The sequence below is a fragment of the Pseudonaja textilis genome, chromosome 9 (genome assembly GCF_049901715.1).
Source record: "Pseudonaja textilis isolate UNSWEBS1 chromosome 9, rPseTex1.2, whole genome shotgun sequence".
Taxonomy (NCBI): domain Eukaryota; kingdom Metazoa; phylum Chordata; class Lepidosauria; order Squamata; family Elapidae; genus Pseudonaja; species Pseudonaja textilis.
Window position 1 is genome coordinate 27,348,032 of NC_141998.1, and position 15,325 is coordinate 27,363,356.

General features: G+C 48.3%; 2 protein-coding genes across 3 annotated transcripts in view; both read right to left on the reverse strand.

Annotated features, from left to right (window-relative positions):
- KMT2A (lysine methyltransferase 2A) overlaps positions 1-9,240 on the reverse strand; it is a 36,409-nt gene extending 27,169 nt beyond the window's left edge. The window contains 3 exon segments of the mRNA XM_087938726.1: positions 8,874-9,016; positions 9,019-9,165; positions 9,168-9,240. Of these exon segments, the coding sequence (XP_087794852.1) occupies positions 8,874-9,016; positions 9,019-9,165; positions 9,168-9,240 (363 nt within the window).
- A 2,352-nt stretch (positions 9,241-11,592) lies between these two features.
- On the reverse strand, positions 11,593-15,128 carry ATP5MG (ATP synthase membrane subunit g). Of its 2 annotated transcripts, none has more exons than XM_026709057.2 (3): positions 14,970-15,128; positions 12,209-12,369; positions 11,593-11,756 (listed from the first exon to the last, which is right to left on the reverse strand). In XM_026709057.2, the coding sequence occupies exons 1-3, from the start codon at positions 15,031-15,033 to the stop codon at positions 11,658-11,660; spliced, it is 324 nt and encodes a 107-aa protein (XP_026564842.1). In that variant the 5' UTR covers positions 15,034-15,128; the 3' UTR covers positions 11,593-11,657. The 2 variants fall into 2 exon arrangements, with proteins under 2 accessions (XP_026564842.1, XP_087794858.1); XM_087938732.1 differs by having other exon boundaries at positions 11,593-11,752; positions 12,205-12,369.
- Positions 15,129-15,325: the final 197 nt, after the last annotated feature.

Genomic DNA, 15,325 nt, shown 5'->3' on the forward strand with positions numbered 1-15,325 from the left:
GCTAGCACCAGAGAGGAAAAAATCTCAATGGGTTTCAGCTCGTAGGACTAAGGAGAACCTCCACGTTAAGGAGAAGCAGTCTGGGTTTAGGGCAGAGGCAACGGCAGCCACCAATGTGAGGGTCTCCTGCATGGCGAGTAGTTCAGCTCAGCTTGAAGCTGAAAGGTCACCAACTCTGCGCTCCCTCCTTCGTGCTGCCCCTGCCATGGGAGCCCGTGTGGAGCCATGTTTTCCAGCTTTCTAGAACCAGAAGTGACTGGCGCTGGCCCAGGGTTTCTCTGCAGCAGAGGCTGCTACACTTCACAGGCATCGCAGCCTCCTTTGTGCAAGAGCTTCAGTTTTGCTCCTGCGGTGCCAGGAACCACAGGCTTTGCTTCTCACTTTCATCCTCTCTTAAGGAATACCAGTCCTGCCCCAGCTCCTGCACTTCCGGGACCCCCTCCCCACTCTGAGAAGTGACATTTGGGCCCTCACTGCAGAGACATCAAGAGAGGGATTTGGGCATTAAAGGGCACGGTCAGCCTGGCGGGATTTATCTCTGGGGGTGAGGGAGCGAAAGGAGGAGTGCAGGCCAGGCGGGAAGGAAGCGGCCTCCTGCTCCCAGCTCAGCTCCTCTCTCTCTGGAATGCCGGGAAAGCCGCTTCTGCACACAGCACTCCAGAGCAGAGCTCTGCCAGCCCCTCCCCTTGCCCACGTGGGTCTCCCTGCAAGAAGTAAACAATCTCTGGCTGAGGATGGGCAGAGATGCTGGCAAGCTGGCAGAGCCTGCACATCTCTAACTAGCATGCGGGCAACAGGGTCGAAGCAGGCCAGGAAGCAGCGAGGATTAGTCAAGCCGCCAAAACTTCATCTCTCCAAAGCTTGCTCTCTTCCCAGGAAGGCAAACTTTATCAGTCGAAGCATTTCTCAAAGAAACGAGAGCTTCTGAAGATCAAAGGCTGCAAATCCTCCAGCACTTCAACGCTCTTTGAGTCGGGACTCTGCGCTCCTTTTGTGGGGCACAGCTGGATCAAAGAGGGAGGGAGGGAGGGAAGGAGGGAGGGAGGTGCAGAGCAGAGCAGGTTCCAGCAGCCTGAGAGTCCCAACACCTCAGCAATTCAGCCCCAGGATTTAGGCCTCCAAGCTTCCCTGCTTTCCACTTTCCCTCCCAGCCTGACCGTCAACAAGCCCAGAGCGCTCTTTCCCTTGGGATTTGCTGCACCATGACGTAATCACCAAGGATGTCAACCCAGCGGACATCCAGGAGCACAGCCAACTCTGCTCCTTCCAGCCCTGGGCTCCCTTTGCCTCTCCCTCCTTCCCCAGGCCTTCCCACTGGCACTGCCCCACCTCCCGAAACTGCCACCCTGGGGATTCTGTCCTTTGGAAGCCAAGACCAGCTAAGGACTTGAAGGTCTTCGGAAAGCCCCCAATTCAGGTGTGACTTTATGAAAAAAGGGCTTCTTCATTACACTGTCACTATTTTAAAAGTAATAAAAGAATAAATAAATACACAGATTAAACAATAAAAAACAGGGCTTGTGCCACAATTCAAGTATTTTAAAAACGTCCACTGAAACTGGTCATGGTGTTGGCTGGTCCCATGGAGAATGTGCTTCATCCCTCTTATCTCTCCCCGGTAGATACATATATTTTTACAGCCAGGCAGAAGAAACATTAGAGGGGAGGGATTGTGGTAGACTGGGATGGGAAAAATAATGTCAAAAACAGAAACGCCCATCCACTCACATTTGCCCACCCCAATTAGATCTACCTGAGCCACTTGGAGACACTGCCTTCTTCTTTTGAATGTTTTATTTATTTTCCAAGGCCAAATGCTCAATTGTGCAAAATGAAAATTGTGATTTTTCAAGCCTGGTATAATGTACTTTATTCCATAATTGCAACGTATGGTTTGAGGCCTAAAGATTTACAGCCCTGGGGTACCTTGGCTGACCTACGCAGGGCTGAATGTTTTTAGTCCTTGGATGGAAACACCAGAGGCCACACTGAAAACTGAAAAAACATTGAAGATGATCATTCTACATTTTTGCCTCTACAGTTGATCAGTGCCTGTTACTACTCACATGTAGATTACATACTGACACAGCACTGAAAGTTAGGTGCAACATCTCTGGCAAACCGAACAAATGCTATTCCAATCTACAAAGGTGTTATTCCAGGAATGCTTGTTCCTTTTAAAATTTCTACATCAATGGTCTGTTGAGCCATCTCAATCATCTGAATTTCCATCCATCAGAGAACGTATTTCCATCTTAATGAAGATACATTGGTAATTCTTACAATCCCAATAGAATATTAATGCTATGGGGTTCTTCGGTATAACAAGGAATCAGGTAGAAACACATTAGCTCAAAATGAAAAATATGTTCTTTTGTCAGGAAACCAAGTATATTGCCGGTAGATCGATGGAAATTTAACTGAACTAATTCAGTACTGAAGAGCTTCCAGGTGGGGATCTGGCTCAAGGAAGGTTCATGGATCTCATGTGACCCAGCATGTTCCCAGAATTGCAGTGGAAACTTCAAAGTCCGCCCCCCCCCCCAAATAGGGCAACTTCTACAACTTTTACATTGTTTTTTGAAGTCAAATACCTAGCCTGTTTTTTTTTTAATCAGGAGTCCATTTTTTCCTTACTTCATCCCCTCCTGGAACTTGAATAATTGAAGCATCTTCTAAGGGCTGCTTTGCTGCATTTTACACGCTGCCCTATTTCTGAAGAGAGGTATGCTCACGGTGGCAGAATCCGCTCTGTTGTCCCTTTTTCCCACAGGGTTTAGCCCTGCTAGTGATTCATGGAAAATGTCTGTAGTGAAGACCCTGCCTGTATTGGGGCTTATCTTCTGCCTGTTTACTCCCACTGGATCTGAGCGGAAGCTCCCATAATGAACACAGGGTGCCAGTCTGATTTGACCAGAGCCCCACATCTTTCTATTAGCAAAAGTAAATATAGAAAGGCCTAACCTTCATTAGATGTCAGCACCTTCCACCCAGCTGGCTTAATAGGAAAATACAGCAGGATCCCTTTTACAGATCATTTGGGTCCGTGGAACAGAGGTCAGACAGAAACTACAAAATGTGTTCTCTGCACTGAACGTATTAGGAAAACTCAAAGCTCCCCCATGCACCCAGTACTCAAAAGGATACCACTAGGCTGTGAAATGAATTCTGCAGGTAGTCCTTGACTTACAACAGTTCATTTAGTGACCGTTCAAAGTTACAACGGCACTGAAAAATGTGACTTATGGCCATTTTTCAAAGTTACGACCTTTGCAGCATCCCCATGGTCATGGGATCCAAATTCGAATACTTGGCGACTGGTTCATATTTATGAACGTTGCTGTGTCCCAGAGGGGTCATGTGATCCTCTTTGGCATCCTCCTGACAAGCCAAGTCAATGGGGAAGCCATGTCCACTTCACAGCCAGGTTGTGGATTTATCAACTACAGTGATTCATTTCACAACCGTGACGAGGAAGGACATACAATGGGGCACACTTAACAATGTCTCATTTAACAGCAGAAATTTTGGGCTCAATTGTGGTACTATAAGTCGAGGGCTACTTGTACAATAATCTATTACTTTTAACATATAAAATAGGACAACTGACCTCTAATAACTAAACTTGGACTACAGACATGCTATATTCATATTTTGATCTTTAACACCTAATTTTATTATTGTAAACTACTCAAACTTATGTGATGACCAGAAGAAAAATTTGGGTGTCAATTCAACAAGCATCCAACAACCTCAAAATTACTTGAAATGAAAAAAGACATGAGTGTAGCAGAATAATCTGTCAAATGTGAGACTGAATTTGTATTCACAAGCACGTGCTTTTTAAAATATCCATGTACTGAAGTACATATTTCAAAGCCCTCGAAAGAATACGGCCAAAGCTGTAGTTTCCAGACACATCCCAAGCATTTGGGAGATAGATATACACCGAGAAACGGCAGTCCAAGTTACCACAGAAACAGGCGTTCCAAGACAAGAATCCTATTGTGTCAGCACTTAGTGAGGATTTACCACCTCCAGTTAGAAAAAAGAAAGCATTTCTTCAGCGTGTCTTGGCATTGGGTTTCTCTAGAGCCAATAAGATGCTATCGCATCTTTGACTCTATACCAGCACAAATAAGCCCCAGCTGACTATTAGGATCCTTTCCCCTCATTTTTTTCTTCCAAGACAGAAGCCAGAATTCCACTAAGCGGAAGAGCAGAGCAGAAAAGTAAGACTAAACAGGCTTCTCTGCCTAAGAGCTTAGGCTTCAAACAGAATCTCAATCTGTCTTCAATGTTATATTCACTGCAGAAAGTACAAACTCAAAAAATACTGCCACCTTTACTGGCCATTGCATGTCGGATTCCTCAACGTGCAAATACAGCATGCAAACCTCTGAGAAAACAAAAAGGATTAGGCAGAACTGTCCATACTACTGCACCAACCTCCCATGGCCTGCCTTATCCCTCCTCGGTTAAGAAGCAGCTTCCATAGCAGAGCATCGTACTACGGTAAAGTTGACCTAAACACATGGAGGATTGGTTGTAACAGAAGCATTCCATGACATTCTAGGGCCATTTTTAGTCTATAAGTTGAAGTTCAGAAATTCAGGGTATGGTGTGAATCAATGTGAAGAAAGAGATTAATGTAATCTCTAAATATGGATTCAGATTGCAATTTAAGCAATGAATGTCTCAAACATTAACACAAGTCATTCTTCACCTATTTTATCTTGTAGTACATCCTGAGTTTTATTAGCCAACTTCTGTTTTCCAGATAAGATTCCAAAAGTCTGGATTCAAACTTTGCATCTCCGGAGTTCAAGCCAGTTTGCCAGACTTTAAGAGTAATACACCCCATTTTCTAGCCAAGTATGTTTAACTACACCACCAAACTGGCTGTAAGATTACTTCTCATGTATTAACTAGATTCTATCAGTTAGAAAAAGAAAAAGATGACTTTATGTTTTAATGCAGGGGTGTCACACGCAAGGCCTGGGGGCCGGATCTGGCCTGCGGGGTGCTTAGATCTGGCCTGCAAGGCCACCCTGGAAACAGTGAAGGACAGGCCCACAGTGCCTCTGCCAGCAAAAACTCGCAGGGGTTGTAGACGGCCCTTCCAAGCTCCATTTTCCCTGGCAGAGGGTTGCAGGAGGCTGTCCCAGTTGAAAACAGAACTCACGAAGGCCACACATGGCCCCCCCAGAGCTCTGTTTTCGCTGGCAGAGGGTTGCAGGATGCCGTTGCAGTCGAAAATGGAGCTTGGGAGCCCATTTTTGCTTTCAGACTGCTTGGGCCACCATAGGTTGCCCCCCGACACAAGTGATATCAGGCTGGCCACGCCCACTCTGACCACGCCTGGCCTGGCCTGGCCCAGCTCCCCATGCTCAAACACAACCCTGATGTGGCCCTCAATGAAACTGACACCCATTTTAATGTTATGATATCAATATTGTAAGTCATACAAATTTCTCCAGAAATGCAGTTGCAATAAAAAAGAAAGATAAAATTCATTTATCAAAATTGGATAAGCAGGTGTTTCTGTGAGCCACCAGATGCTGCTTTTAATGTTGAAATTTATTAGTATATGAGCAATTATGTGGACAAAATGTTTAGGAAAATTATCACAGCAAATCACTGGGGAGGATATCATCTTCAAGGTCCTTATCTTGAACATATCAAACCTTTCACCAACTAATTCTATTTATGTCCCATGCCTTGTTTAAATAATTCAAAGAAAATAACAGTACAATAATAATATCATATTATAAAGTCTATAGAAGCAGTGCATCAACTAGAAAAAAAATACAATTTTGCAACTACCGGTATAGAATAAATCCCAAAATGGGCTATCTGCCTATCCAAGCGTTTCATCATCCAAATCTCCAAAGAAAACAACAGAAGCTGAGCTCTGCTTTTTTCTGCAATTTTCTACAGATCTAAACAGGACGGTTCAGTTTAATGACAGTATAATTCTTCAAGCATCCTGGAAACATTCTAGAGCCAGTAGTATCTGAAAGTGAGTTTAACAGATCTTTTACTGCTGCAGAGGTCAGGCACGCTTGTGAACCTGCCTCAAACTGACTGCAGCCCTTCTAGCTAGGAATAAACTCACAACTGCAGATGCCCTAAGTTTGTGCTTTGTGACTGAGAAGGTTTACATATATTGGGGAGGGAGGGTAATATAACTTGCCATAACTGTGTCCATCAACAAGTGCAATACATTAACCAAGAATTGATCTAATAGAAGTGAATATATGTAGCTCAGGGTTGAATGGTGGAGTCCTTGGTGCTCTCTGAACTTGGGTGTTTGGTTGTAGATATTATACTACAGGACAACCAATAAAGCTATGAAAAGGATAATACATCAAGAACTCTCAGGAACAATCAATAGGTTATTATAACCACACAGCTTTATGGTAACACACACACACGCACTAACTAAAACCCTCTGAAACATCTTAAGTAAACCAAAAGACCCAAGAAGAAAAAAACAGAGTCATCTACAACATTTGCATGTTACAATATGTTGTTACAGCTTCTGTGCAGGGCAGACAGCCAGAGCACATTCATGAACACCAACTAGCAGTCAGAAGACACCATGAAAACTCTTTATCATACAACATGGTTAACAGACTCAACCATAGCTTCAACTGTGAACATCTTAAACTAAGCTAAATAAAAAAAAAATGCTAGAGAATTCCTGGAAGCTTGGCATTCAAAGAAATCAGCCACCAATAGGCACACAGAGATAAATCACATGTATAAAAAAGCTAAGAAGAAAATATCCTCTCCAGTTACCAACACTGAGATAAGCAGGAATTAACAACAAGCAATGAAGCAGAAAACAATATTCAATCAACCAAGGAGAAAACCACACACACACACCAACATAGAAAGGCAAGCTAATGTATATAAATAGGGAGCAAATCTCATGCTCCCTACAAGTGATGATGTTGTCTAGTCAGCTAATGAAACATGTGCAAGCAAACAGCCAACCTCAAAGAGCATCAAGGATCCTCAGACTAGCAAAGCACACTCATGGACACCAATAGTCAGAACACATGACAAAAATGTCTCCATCTCTCCACACACGGGCAGGCTCAACCATAGTTTTAACTGGGAAACTAATAGTGTTTTAGGTAAATCCAGTCCAAAAATAGTAGGACTTCCTAGAAGTTTGATATTCAGACAAATCCGCCATTGATAGACATAGAAAGATAAACCACATTTACCTACCTTTCAAAAGACACAAAACCTAGGAAGGAAACAAAAAGACTACAACACAACCTCTCAATGATATATAAACAAGGTACAAACCTCACATTCACTAGCACTGATGTTACCTAGTTGAGCAATGAACCATCTGCAAGAAAACAACCCAGTTCAGAGAGCACCTTCAGACCTTCACTCACAATAGTCCAGATGATTTATACCTGCAAATAGGATGTTTTTAACTATGTATGTATGAACTTTTGTTGAATTTGAGCAGTGAAAATGTATTCTTGCATAAAATATCTTTTGTTCCCAAGCTTTGCCTCCTTCTCTCAGTTTAGTAAGTCGTGACCAAGAGTTACATGTACGAGACTCCTGATGAACACAGAATGGGCTGTTTAAGCCCATTTAATGATACTGACAGAACACGGAGAGGTGTGATACAGGCAGGGGCTTGAATGACATTAGCGCATTATTTCTCATTCTGACTGCTCATGCAGTGAAGGATTAAACCAGCCCCAGTCTGCTGTCCTGAACATATAAAAACGAGGACTGCACAAATATACATTTTAAAATGATTGTACTCATAAGGACTTTGGCAAAGCACATTTAATATTATGTAGCACCAATATAGTGAGAGAGCTTATAATACTTTCAAGGAAATTGAGCAAAAATGTTACTTCGAAAATCTATACAATTTCAATTGGTTGAAATCACTAGGCTAAAAGTGTAGGTTTGGGAGTAGCATGTGCCATGATCATCTCTGCATCAAAAGCTTTGGTTGCTGGATGACAAGCACCAGGGAAGGTGAGAAGACTAGCCTGGAAATTTGGGGGGGAGAGGAGACTACGTAGTTTTTTACCCAGCACAGAATCTGACTGGAAATAGGGAACCTTTGGCCTGCTCTGAAATCTGTAGCCACTTTTGAAAGTTGAAGTTTTTTAAAGGCAGACATCAGTAATGCAAGGGGGCGGGTGGGGGGAGAGACTGTCATGCTACATTGCAAGACCCACGATTAACAAAGAGAAAAGGAATGCAGCGCTCAAGGAGTCCCTGGGCTTCCATATGAAAGTACTGCCGGGAGTGCCCCATTTCCCATTCAAGGAAGGGCCAGGGCGCCACTGGTTTGGCAGAGGACCCGGGGGCGGGGGGGAACGGGGACGGAGGCTGTCACTTCGGCTTCAAGCTCAGGAGGATTTTCCTCTACCTTTCAATGGCTAGGAAATCCCGCCCGCCCGCCCTTGGACAGCCTGGGGAGGGGGCTGCCTGGGGCCATCCACGCCAAATTCGCCGCCAAGAGGGAAGACGAGCCGCCCGGCCGTTGCTACCGTTCGGCCCGTGGCGTTTCGCGGCTGGGCGGGCGGGCGGGCGGGCGGCCGGACATCAAGTCCGAGGGGCCGCCACCTGCCCCCGCCGCCACACGTGCGGACGCGCGGGAAGGAGGGAACCGGGCTGGCGGCATCTCGGCCACGGCCGGAGCCGCGAGGAAGCGCGTCGCCGCTCCTTCCCGCGGCGGCGGCGGTGAGGAGGGGGCGTGCCCCTTCCAGCACCGGGGACGCGTCGGCTCTGCACGAGGGCGGCTCCCGGCCGGGGAGAACGGCCCCGCCCGCCCGCCCGCGCCCGCCCGCCGGGTCCCGCCCGCCCGCCGGCCTCACCTCTCCGCTGCCCGCCTCGGCCCCGCAGGCCGCCCGGAACCGGCGCAAGTTGACGCCGATGGCGGCCGAGACCTGGAGCGCCGCGTCGAAGCCGGGCGCCACCCCCACGCTGGCCGGGAGCGGGGCGGCGGGCTGCGGCGAGGGGCGGCGGCCGAGGAGGGGCCGCCCGCCCCGCCCCCTCCGCTTCCCGCCAGCGCCGCCGCCGCCGCCGCTCCGCCGCCGCCGCCGCCCGCCGCCCGCTCCTCAGGAGAATCTCCGCGCAGGCTGCGCAGGGCCGGGACCCGCACGCGGCAGCCCCCAGCCCGCGGCGACCCCAACCGCCGCTGCCGGGCCGGGCCGGGAAGCGCCACCGACCGCTGTGCGCCATCTTTCCTGTGAGGCGAAGCGCCAGAGAGCGGGGCCGGGCCGCGCCCGGGAACCTGCCTGCCGCACAACCCGCCCCTAGGGGCGCTGCACGCGCGCGCCGCCCATCCAGGTTCCCGGGCCCCGCCGGAGCGCCGCCCCGCGCGCCGCCTGAGCTAGAAAGCGCCGCGGGCGGCCTGGCATAATCGCGGCGCCCATCCAGGGTCCGGGGCCAGCTCGTCACCGCCCCGCCAGCAGCATGGCGCAAACGCTCGCCCTGGCGGCCGGCAGAAACAGCCCCGCATGCTCAGCGCGGGGCCTTCGGGAGGGCGGGGCGGCAGCCGCGGGGTCGCTGCTGCCGCTACTGTGCTGCCCCCTTGCGAGGATGCCCGGCAGGGGCGGAGAGGCGGCCGGACCCGGGTCGGGAGCAGATGCGGGTGCGCTCGTTCCCACGTGTGAGGCCACGACTAAGGCGGGGCTGGGGCAGCTGCGCTCGCCTCCTCCGATAGCCAGCCGACCCATGTCCGGTGCCGTGCCGGAGACGCTGCCCCCACCGCGGCAGTTCAGCCGAAGCCCCCGAGCCGGTCTGCGTGGCCCCCGCCCTCGCGGCTGTCCCGGGAGCGGGCCCGAGAGAGAGCTGCGCTCGCCCCCGGAGGCGGCTTCGGTCAAGGTGCCGTACCTCCGGCCGCTTCTCCGGCCCGCTCCTCCGCCAAGTTTCCGCGCCGGGGCCGCCGACGCCCGGCTGCGAGGCTGGCTACGCTCCGGTCCTCCGCAGCTCTGGCTTCCCGGCGCCCGGAGGGACCTGCCCGCCGCCGCCTCTGCCTCCGCCTCCGGGTGGGCTCGGGGCCTGGCAGCCCGAGTTCAGCTCCCTCCAGGCATCGCGGTGCCTGCTGGGAGGCTGAGCAGCTGTGCGGGAAGTCGGCTGCCCTGGCAAGGGGAACGGCTCGCCGCGACTTCCCTGCCGGCCAACCTGTGCGAAGGTGGGCCGGTGCCCAGGAGGAGGCGGGATTTCTGCTGGGACGGCAGCGAGGGTGGCCCTCCGGCCGGCCTGGAGCTCCCAGCATCCCCGGCTGCTCCGAGGTGGAGACTAGCCGGGCGCTCTGCTTCTCCTGTCTGGCTTGGCGGCAGATGCGTCCGGCTGTTCTTCCCTGGGCAGCTGCACGGAGGGCCCCGTTCCGGAGCATTCGGCTACAGGAGGGGCAGCTGAGGCCAGAATAAATAAAGGAAGGGGGCGGATGGATTCTTCTGACCACATAGATACAATTAAGACGGGCTAATAAGAAAATGGAGTCTAATAAAGCTGATTCTGCTTCCTGAGGGGTGGACTCCAATCTAAAAGCTACCCTTTTTAAATTAGCAGTCAGTTGTAGTAGCCTCACAATATTAGCAGACCTTATTGAAGTAGTTCCTTTGTGGCCACGGAAGTGATTCACCACAGTTCAAAATGTTAGGATTTCACTTAATGGACAAATCGTGCCTGTGTTTTGGGGTAAGAATGTGGACAGTAGGTGCTTTTGGCTAAGATGGCAGATCAACTGTCTAACTACTGTCAGCAGCAGTTTATAAAGGAAAGTCTGCTAAAATTCCAAACCCATTAAAGCTACATCCAATCTTCCTTTTAACACCTAAACTGCTTCCTATAAAATCGTAGGAGAAAAAGCAGCTTTTTCTGCACTTCCTCTGACTCTGGGAAGTGAGATATGTCAGGAATACTTGAAGAGTTCTTGGATGTGGCATCATAAGTACACGAGCTCTAGTATGAAACCCAACAAACCTCTATGAAGTTGAAAGTATTTGAGCAAATGGTGAAGGGAGAAAATGGAAATTAAGATCTTTTTTCTGCCATTAAATAGTGATGTTATCCATTCAGTCGTGTCTGAATCTTGATTCTACAGGGCTGGGTCACCTCATGTCTTCCAATCTTGTACTACTTGAGTTGTTCTATGCTCTGACTAGTGTTAGCTTTGAGGGTGCATTAAATATGATCTTTGAGAAAAACAAATGGTTATTCTTGACTATTTCTCCTTACAATTGCTACTGGAGATTTAGGGTTAATTCTATCTATTTAGCATTTCCTGGTACAACAGGAACCTACCAAGTCCAATCTGTCTCTATTCATTTCTGGCAGCTGTATGGTTTCTTCGAAGCATTTATGGAAGAATATAAATACACAGGGAGGGAGAGAATAAGAAAAAAAAGGTTTGAAGGTTAGCTGTCAGCTTTGAAGTCATCATCAGTCTGGATGACCTGTTAGAAATGTTGCAATCATGGATTCCGCTACCAAATGAAGTTGAACTAGACATTGTCCAACCATTACATTCTATGATTCTGTGACCATCCAATTCTGTTACAATGTAAACATGACTTGCAGACAGAGTTTAATCTCAGTGACATAGTTTAATGTTATCAAGACACTAGAAGGAATCAAAAGAAGAAACTTCTTCAGACGTTATATCCAATCAGGCCACGTTTACCTATGATTTCACCAATGTAAAACCACATCAGTACTTCAGTAGCCACCAAACCATTCCTCAGAGCTTCCTGAAAGGAAAATAAAAAAGATTTTTAAAAATGATTATTACTATGGTAGCAATCACCCCCACTCATTCCTGATAGTTTCAGTGAAGTACAAGCAACACCAAGAGGTCTTCTAATACCTTATCACTTGGTCATTATAAATTATGAGATAAACTTTAATTTATTCAAATTAATATAGCCACTATTCCAGAAGAATTATTGATCCCATTATCTCCTTCATGGGATGGAAAACTACTTCATGCTTCATCTCTCCCTCCCTCCCTCCCTCTCCCAACCCTCACACGCACACCCACACACCCAAAAAAGTTTCCATTCTCTCTAGCTCTATGGACTTCTTGGAATTAATTTTAGACACTGTAGGAACAGAACTGTGTTGGCCTGTTAGGAAATCAGAAGCCTGAAAGCACATTTTCCGACAAAGCTGTTGTAAACTACAACTGCTGACAAATACTTACTTTGACTGTGAGTTGTGCAAAGCGCCCAGTCTGGTAGCTCTTCAGCAATGTTTTCAGGCTCTCAATTGCCTTGGGAATTTCAGCAGGAGTTGGAGGGACCAGCTCAACTCTGGCATAGTACAAGAAAGTGTCCAGCCGAGGCCTTGAATAGGTTGCAGCAGCTAGAAAAGAGAGCAAGAGCAAGGTAAGATGAAGGGCAAATGGCAAATGCTAAAACAAAGCATTTTCACCTCTACGATGATATTTTGCTTGGCCTTATATTCGCAGTAGGAGTTTGTCTCTAGCCAAGTCAGGTGATGAATACAGTGTTTGATTCCAAGGGAAGATTCTTTTGGGAGCTTGTAATGTTCAATAGAAAAGCATCCATCAGTTGCAATGTTAACAGCACTGCTTGGTTCTATTCTGGTTCACTCTTCTCCAAGAAGAGGGTGGTTTTTTTCCAGGTAACTATGGAAAGCCAACCCGAGGCTGCTAGAATGCAATCAGGAAAAAAACTTGTTTAAATCTTGAGGACCATCCTAGGGCATTGAAGGAACTTACTGATGTTCTCACTTAAGCCTTAAATGAAATTCTGAAGAAGGTTAAAGCCTACAGGACCGTAGGAGGACAAATGTTGTTCTGTCATTAAACAGAAATGGAGGGGGAAAGATGGATGATCCAGGGAACTTCAGATCAGTCAGTCTGATGTCAGTGCTTAGGAATATTTTAGAGCATAAATCTCCAAGCAACTGTAAATACAATAGTTAAAAGACATTCATAATGCCAGACTAAATTTCATTTTTTAAAATAACAATGTACATTGTTCAAATGCTCCAGATGTAATTTTGTTAATTGCTGTGCTGAAATCAAAGTGTAATACGGCATTTTGATTAGCAAGCTAGTTAAGCTGGGTTCAATTCCATAATATTTGGTAGTAACAGGCTAGCTTGAAATTCTATTCAAAAAGTGGTTTTTTTGTCAAAATGATGTAAGATGTCAAGTAAGGCATAAAAAGGCCCCATATTCTTCATTAAGAATGCAGATGGCAAAAAGTTGATCAGACTAATTAATACATTAAAAGACTTAAATAAAATTCAAAATGATTTTATTTTATTATGAGCCCATTTCTATAAACTATGAAATTCTATGCTTAACTATGAATTCTATGCTTAAATCAATATCAAATCCACAAGTGCAGGATGGGAATTACATATTCATAAAAAGATTAAAATAGTAGATTATGAATGAATATGGTGTGATATGTCTGCAAAAAAAGTAAATGCAATAATTTAGGCTGCATGTGTTAGATTACCGGAATTGAGAATTTTACTCTGCAGTATACTAGTCAACGACGTGGAATGTATTGTGGCCAATTCTGGACACCATGGTTTAAAAAACATTAAGAGAAATTAGAATGTACTCAGAGAAGAACACCAGGGATGAACAGATTACTATAAAATCCTTTTGAGGATTTATGGAAGGAATTAGGATTATTTAGCTGGACGAAGCAAGAGCAAGGTTTAAATGTCTGATAGCAAACAGAGGGAACAAGATCTCTATTATCCCAGCAGACCGAACACATAATAAAGAAAAAAAACCAGATTCTGAATAAACATTTTTTAAAAAGCCTAGATACACCCATTAAACCCAAGCATTAATCACTCAGAATAGTGGTGGGCTTCTTGTCACTGGATCTAGAATTCTAGAGTTGGAAGGAGTCCTTAGATCATCCCAGACAAACAACTGTCCCAACTTGGCTTGAAACATTTCAGTGATGGAGCCCCTTCAATTATTCCAGGCAGCAGATTGGTTCTTTGCGTAATATTCTTATTTCAAGTTTGCATCTCTCTCTGTAAAGCTTCCAGCTATTGCTTCTTTCCCAGGCACTATAAAGTATATACATACATACATCATTGTCTTTCTGAGACAGCCCTTCAAGTATTAGAAGACTGATATCCGCTAGCTTTCTCTTCTTTAGGCTAAACCAGACATGGGCATTTTATGGCCCACGGGCCACATCCAACCTGCGGGTGGTCCCAATCCAGCCCATGGAAGTAGTAGTTGGCAGCATCAGGGCACTGGCGGCCTTCTTGGGAAAATTAATTGTCCACCCTTGGGCTAAACTGTACCTTTAGAGTACCGTTTAATTCCTTTATAAACGCTTTAGCTTCCAAGCTCCTGGCCATGCTTCTTGCTCTCCTCCCTACTCTCTCCAGTTCCTCAGCATCCTTAATATTGGTAGTCCTGAGGTTAACAACCGCCCGTTGCCTGAGGTGATGGCCATATTGTAGCCCCCCAGTCAAGTGATTGAAATTTAAGACAGGGCAGCCTGCTTGGGGCACTTCGGCCGCTGCCCTGTTGGCTGGACAGGCTCCACTATGGTTACCTCTGTCAAGCAGCGGGGGGTGGGGGGGTGGGGGGGTCTGCCTGTGGTGAGCCAGCCCTCCCTCCCTCCCCTAAGCCACCCATCCGGCGCCAGGAGGCCCCTCCACCCTGCCCACCGCGGGGCTCCCGGTCTCACGGAGGCGGGCAAGGTCAGCTTTTCCGAGGCCCCGCGGCAGCCCGGCGCTACACAAGGCAGAAGGGGACGGGGTTGTTGGGGCGCCGGCGAAAGGGCTGCTCTTCTCTCGCTGCGTCAGCCGCCTGGCAGGCAAGCTGCGGCTGGAGTTGCGGCCTCGTCTCCAGCCGCCCGAGGATCAGAGCCGGCCGGAGCGCGGCAGGCAGGCAGGGCGGAGGCACTGCAGCCCCGCCGCATCCACTGAGCCACCCCGCTTCCCCTCACCGGAGAGCAGCTGCGGTCCCTTGGCGGAGAGGGCCCGGAGCAGCTTCTGCGCGGCCTGCGCCATGGCGGAGCCGGAAGGAGCCGCTGAAGGTCAGAGCCCGCCGCGCGACAGACTGCCGGGCCACGCCCCTCGCTTTCCGCCGCGGCCGTCACGGGGCGAGCCCTCGCGCATGCGCCCTCCGGGGGCGGATCCGGATGGCGGGGGCTGGCCTGGGCTTCCCCCTCCTCTCGCCGGGCGGCTACGAGAGGGCGGCCGGGGCGGGCCAGCTCCTCCTCCTCCTCCTCCTCTTTCCCCCTTGCGAGGCCGAGCAGGCCAGGCCTACGAGCTGCTTTCCCGGGTTTGCATGAGAAACGCA

Bases quoted from the DNA above. Each gene is read 5' to 3' on its own strand.
- ATP5MG (XM_026709057.2), bottom strand. From the start codon at position 15,033: ATGGCGCAGGCCGCGCAGAAGCTGCTCCGGGCCCTCTCCGCCAAGGGA. The intron at 12,370-14,969 runs GTGAGGGGAAGC...TCTCTTTTCTAG, and splicing joins GGGACCGCAGCTGCTCTCCG to CTGCTGCAACCTATTCAAGG. The intron at 11,757-12,208 runs GTAAGTATTTGT...TTTTCCTTTCAG, and splicing joins TTGCACAACTCACAGTCAAA to GAAGCTCTGAGGAATGGTTT.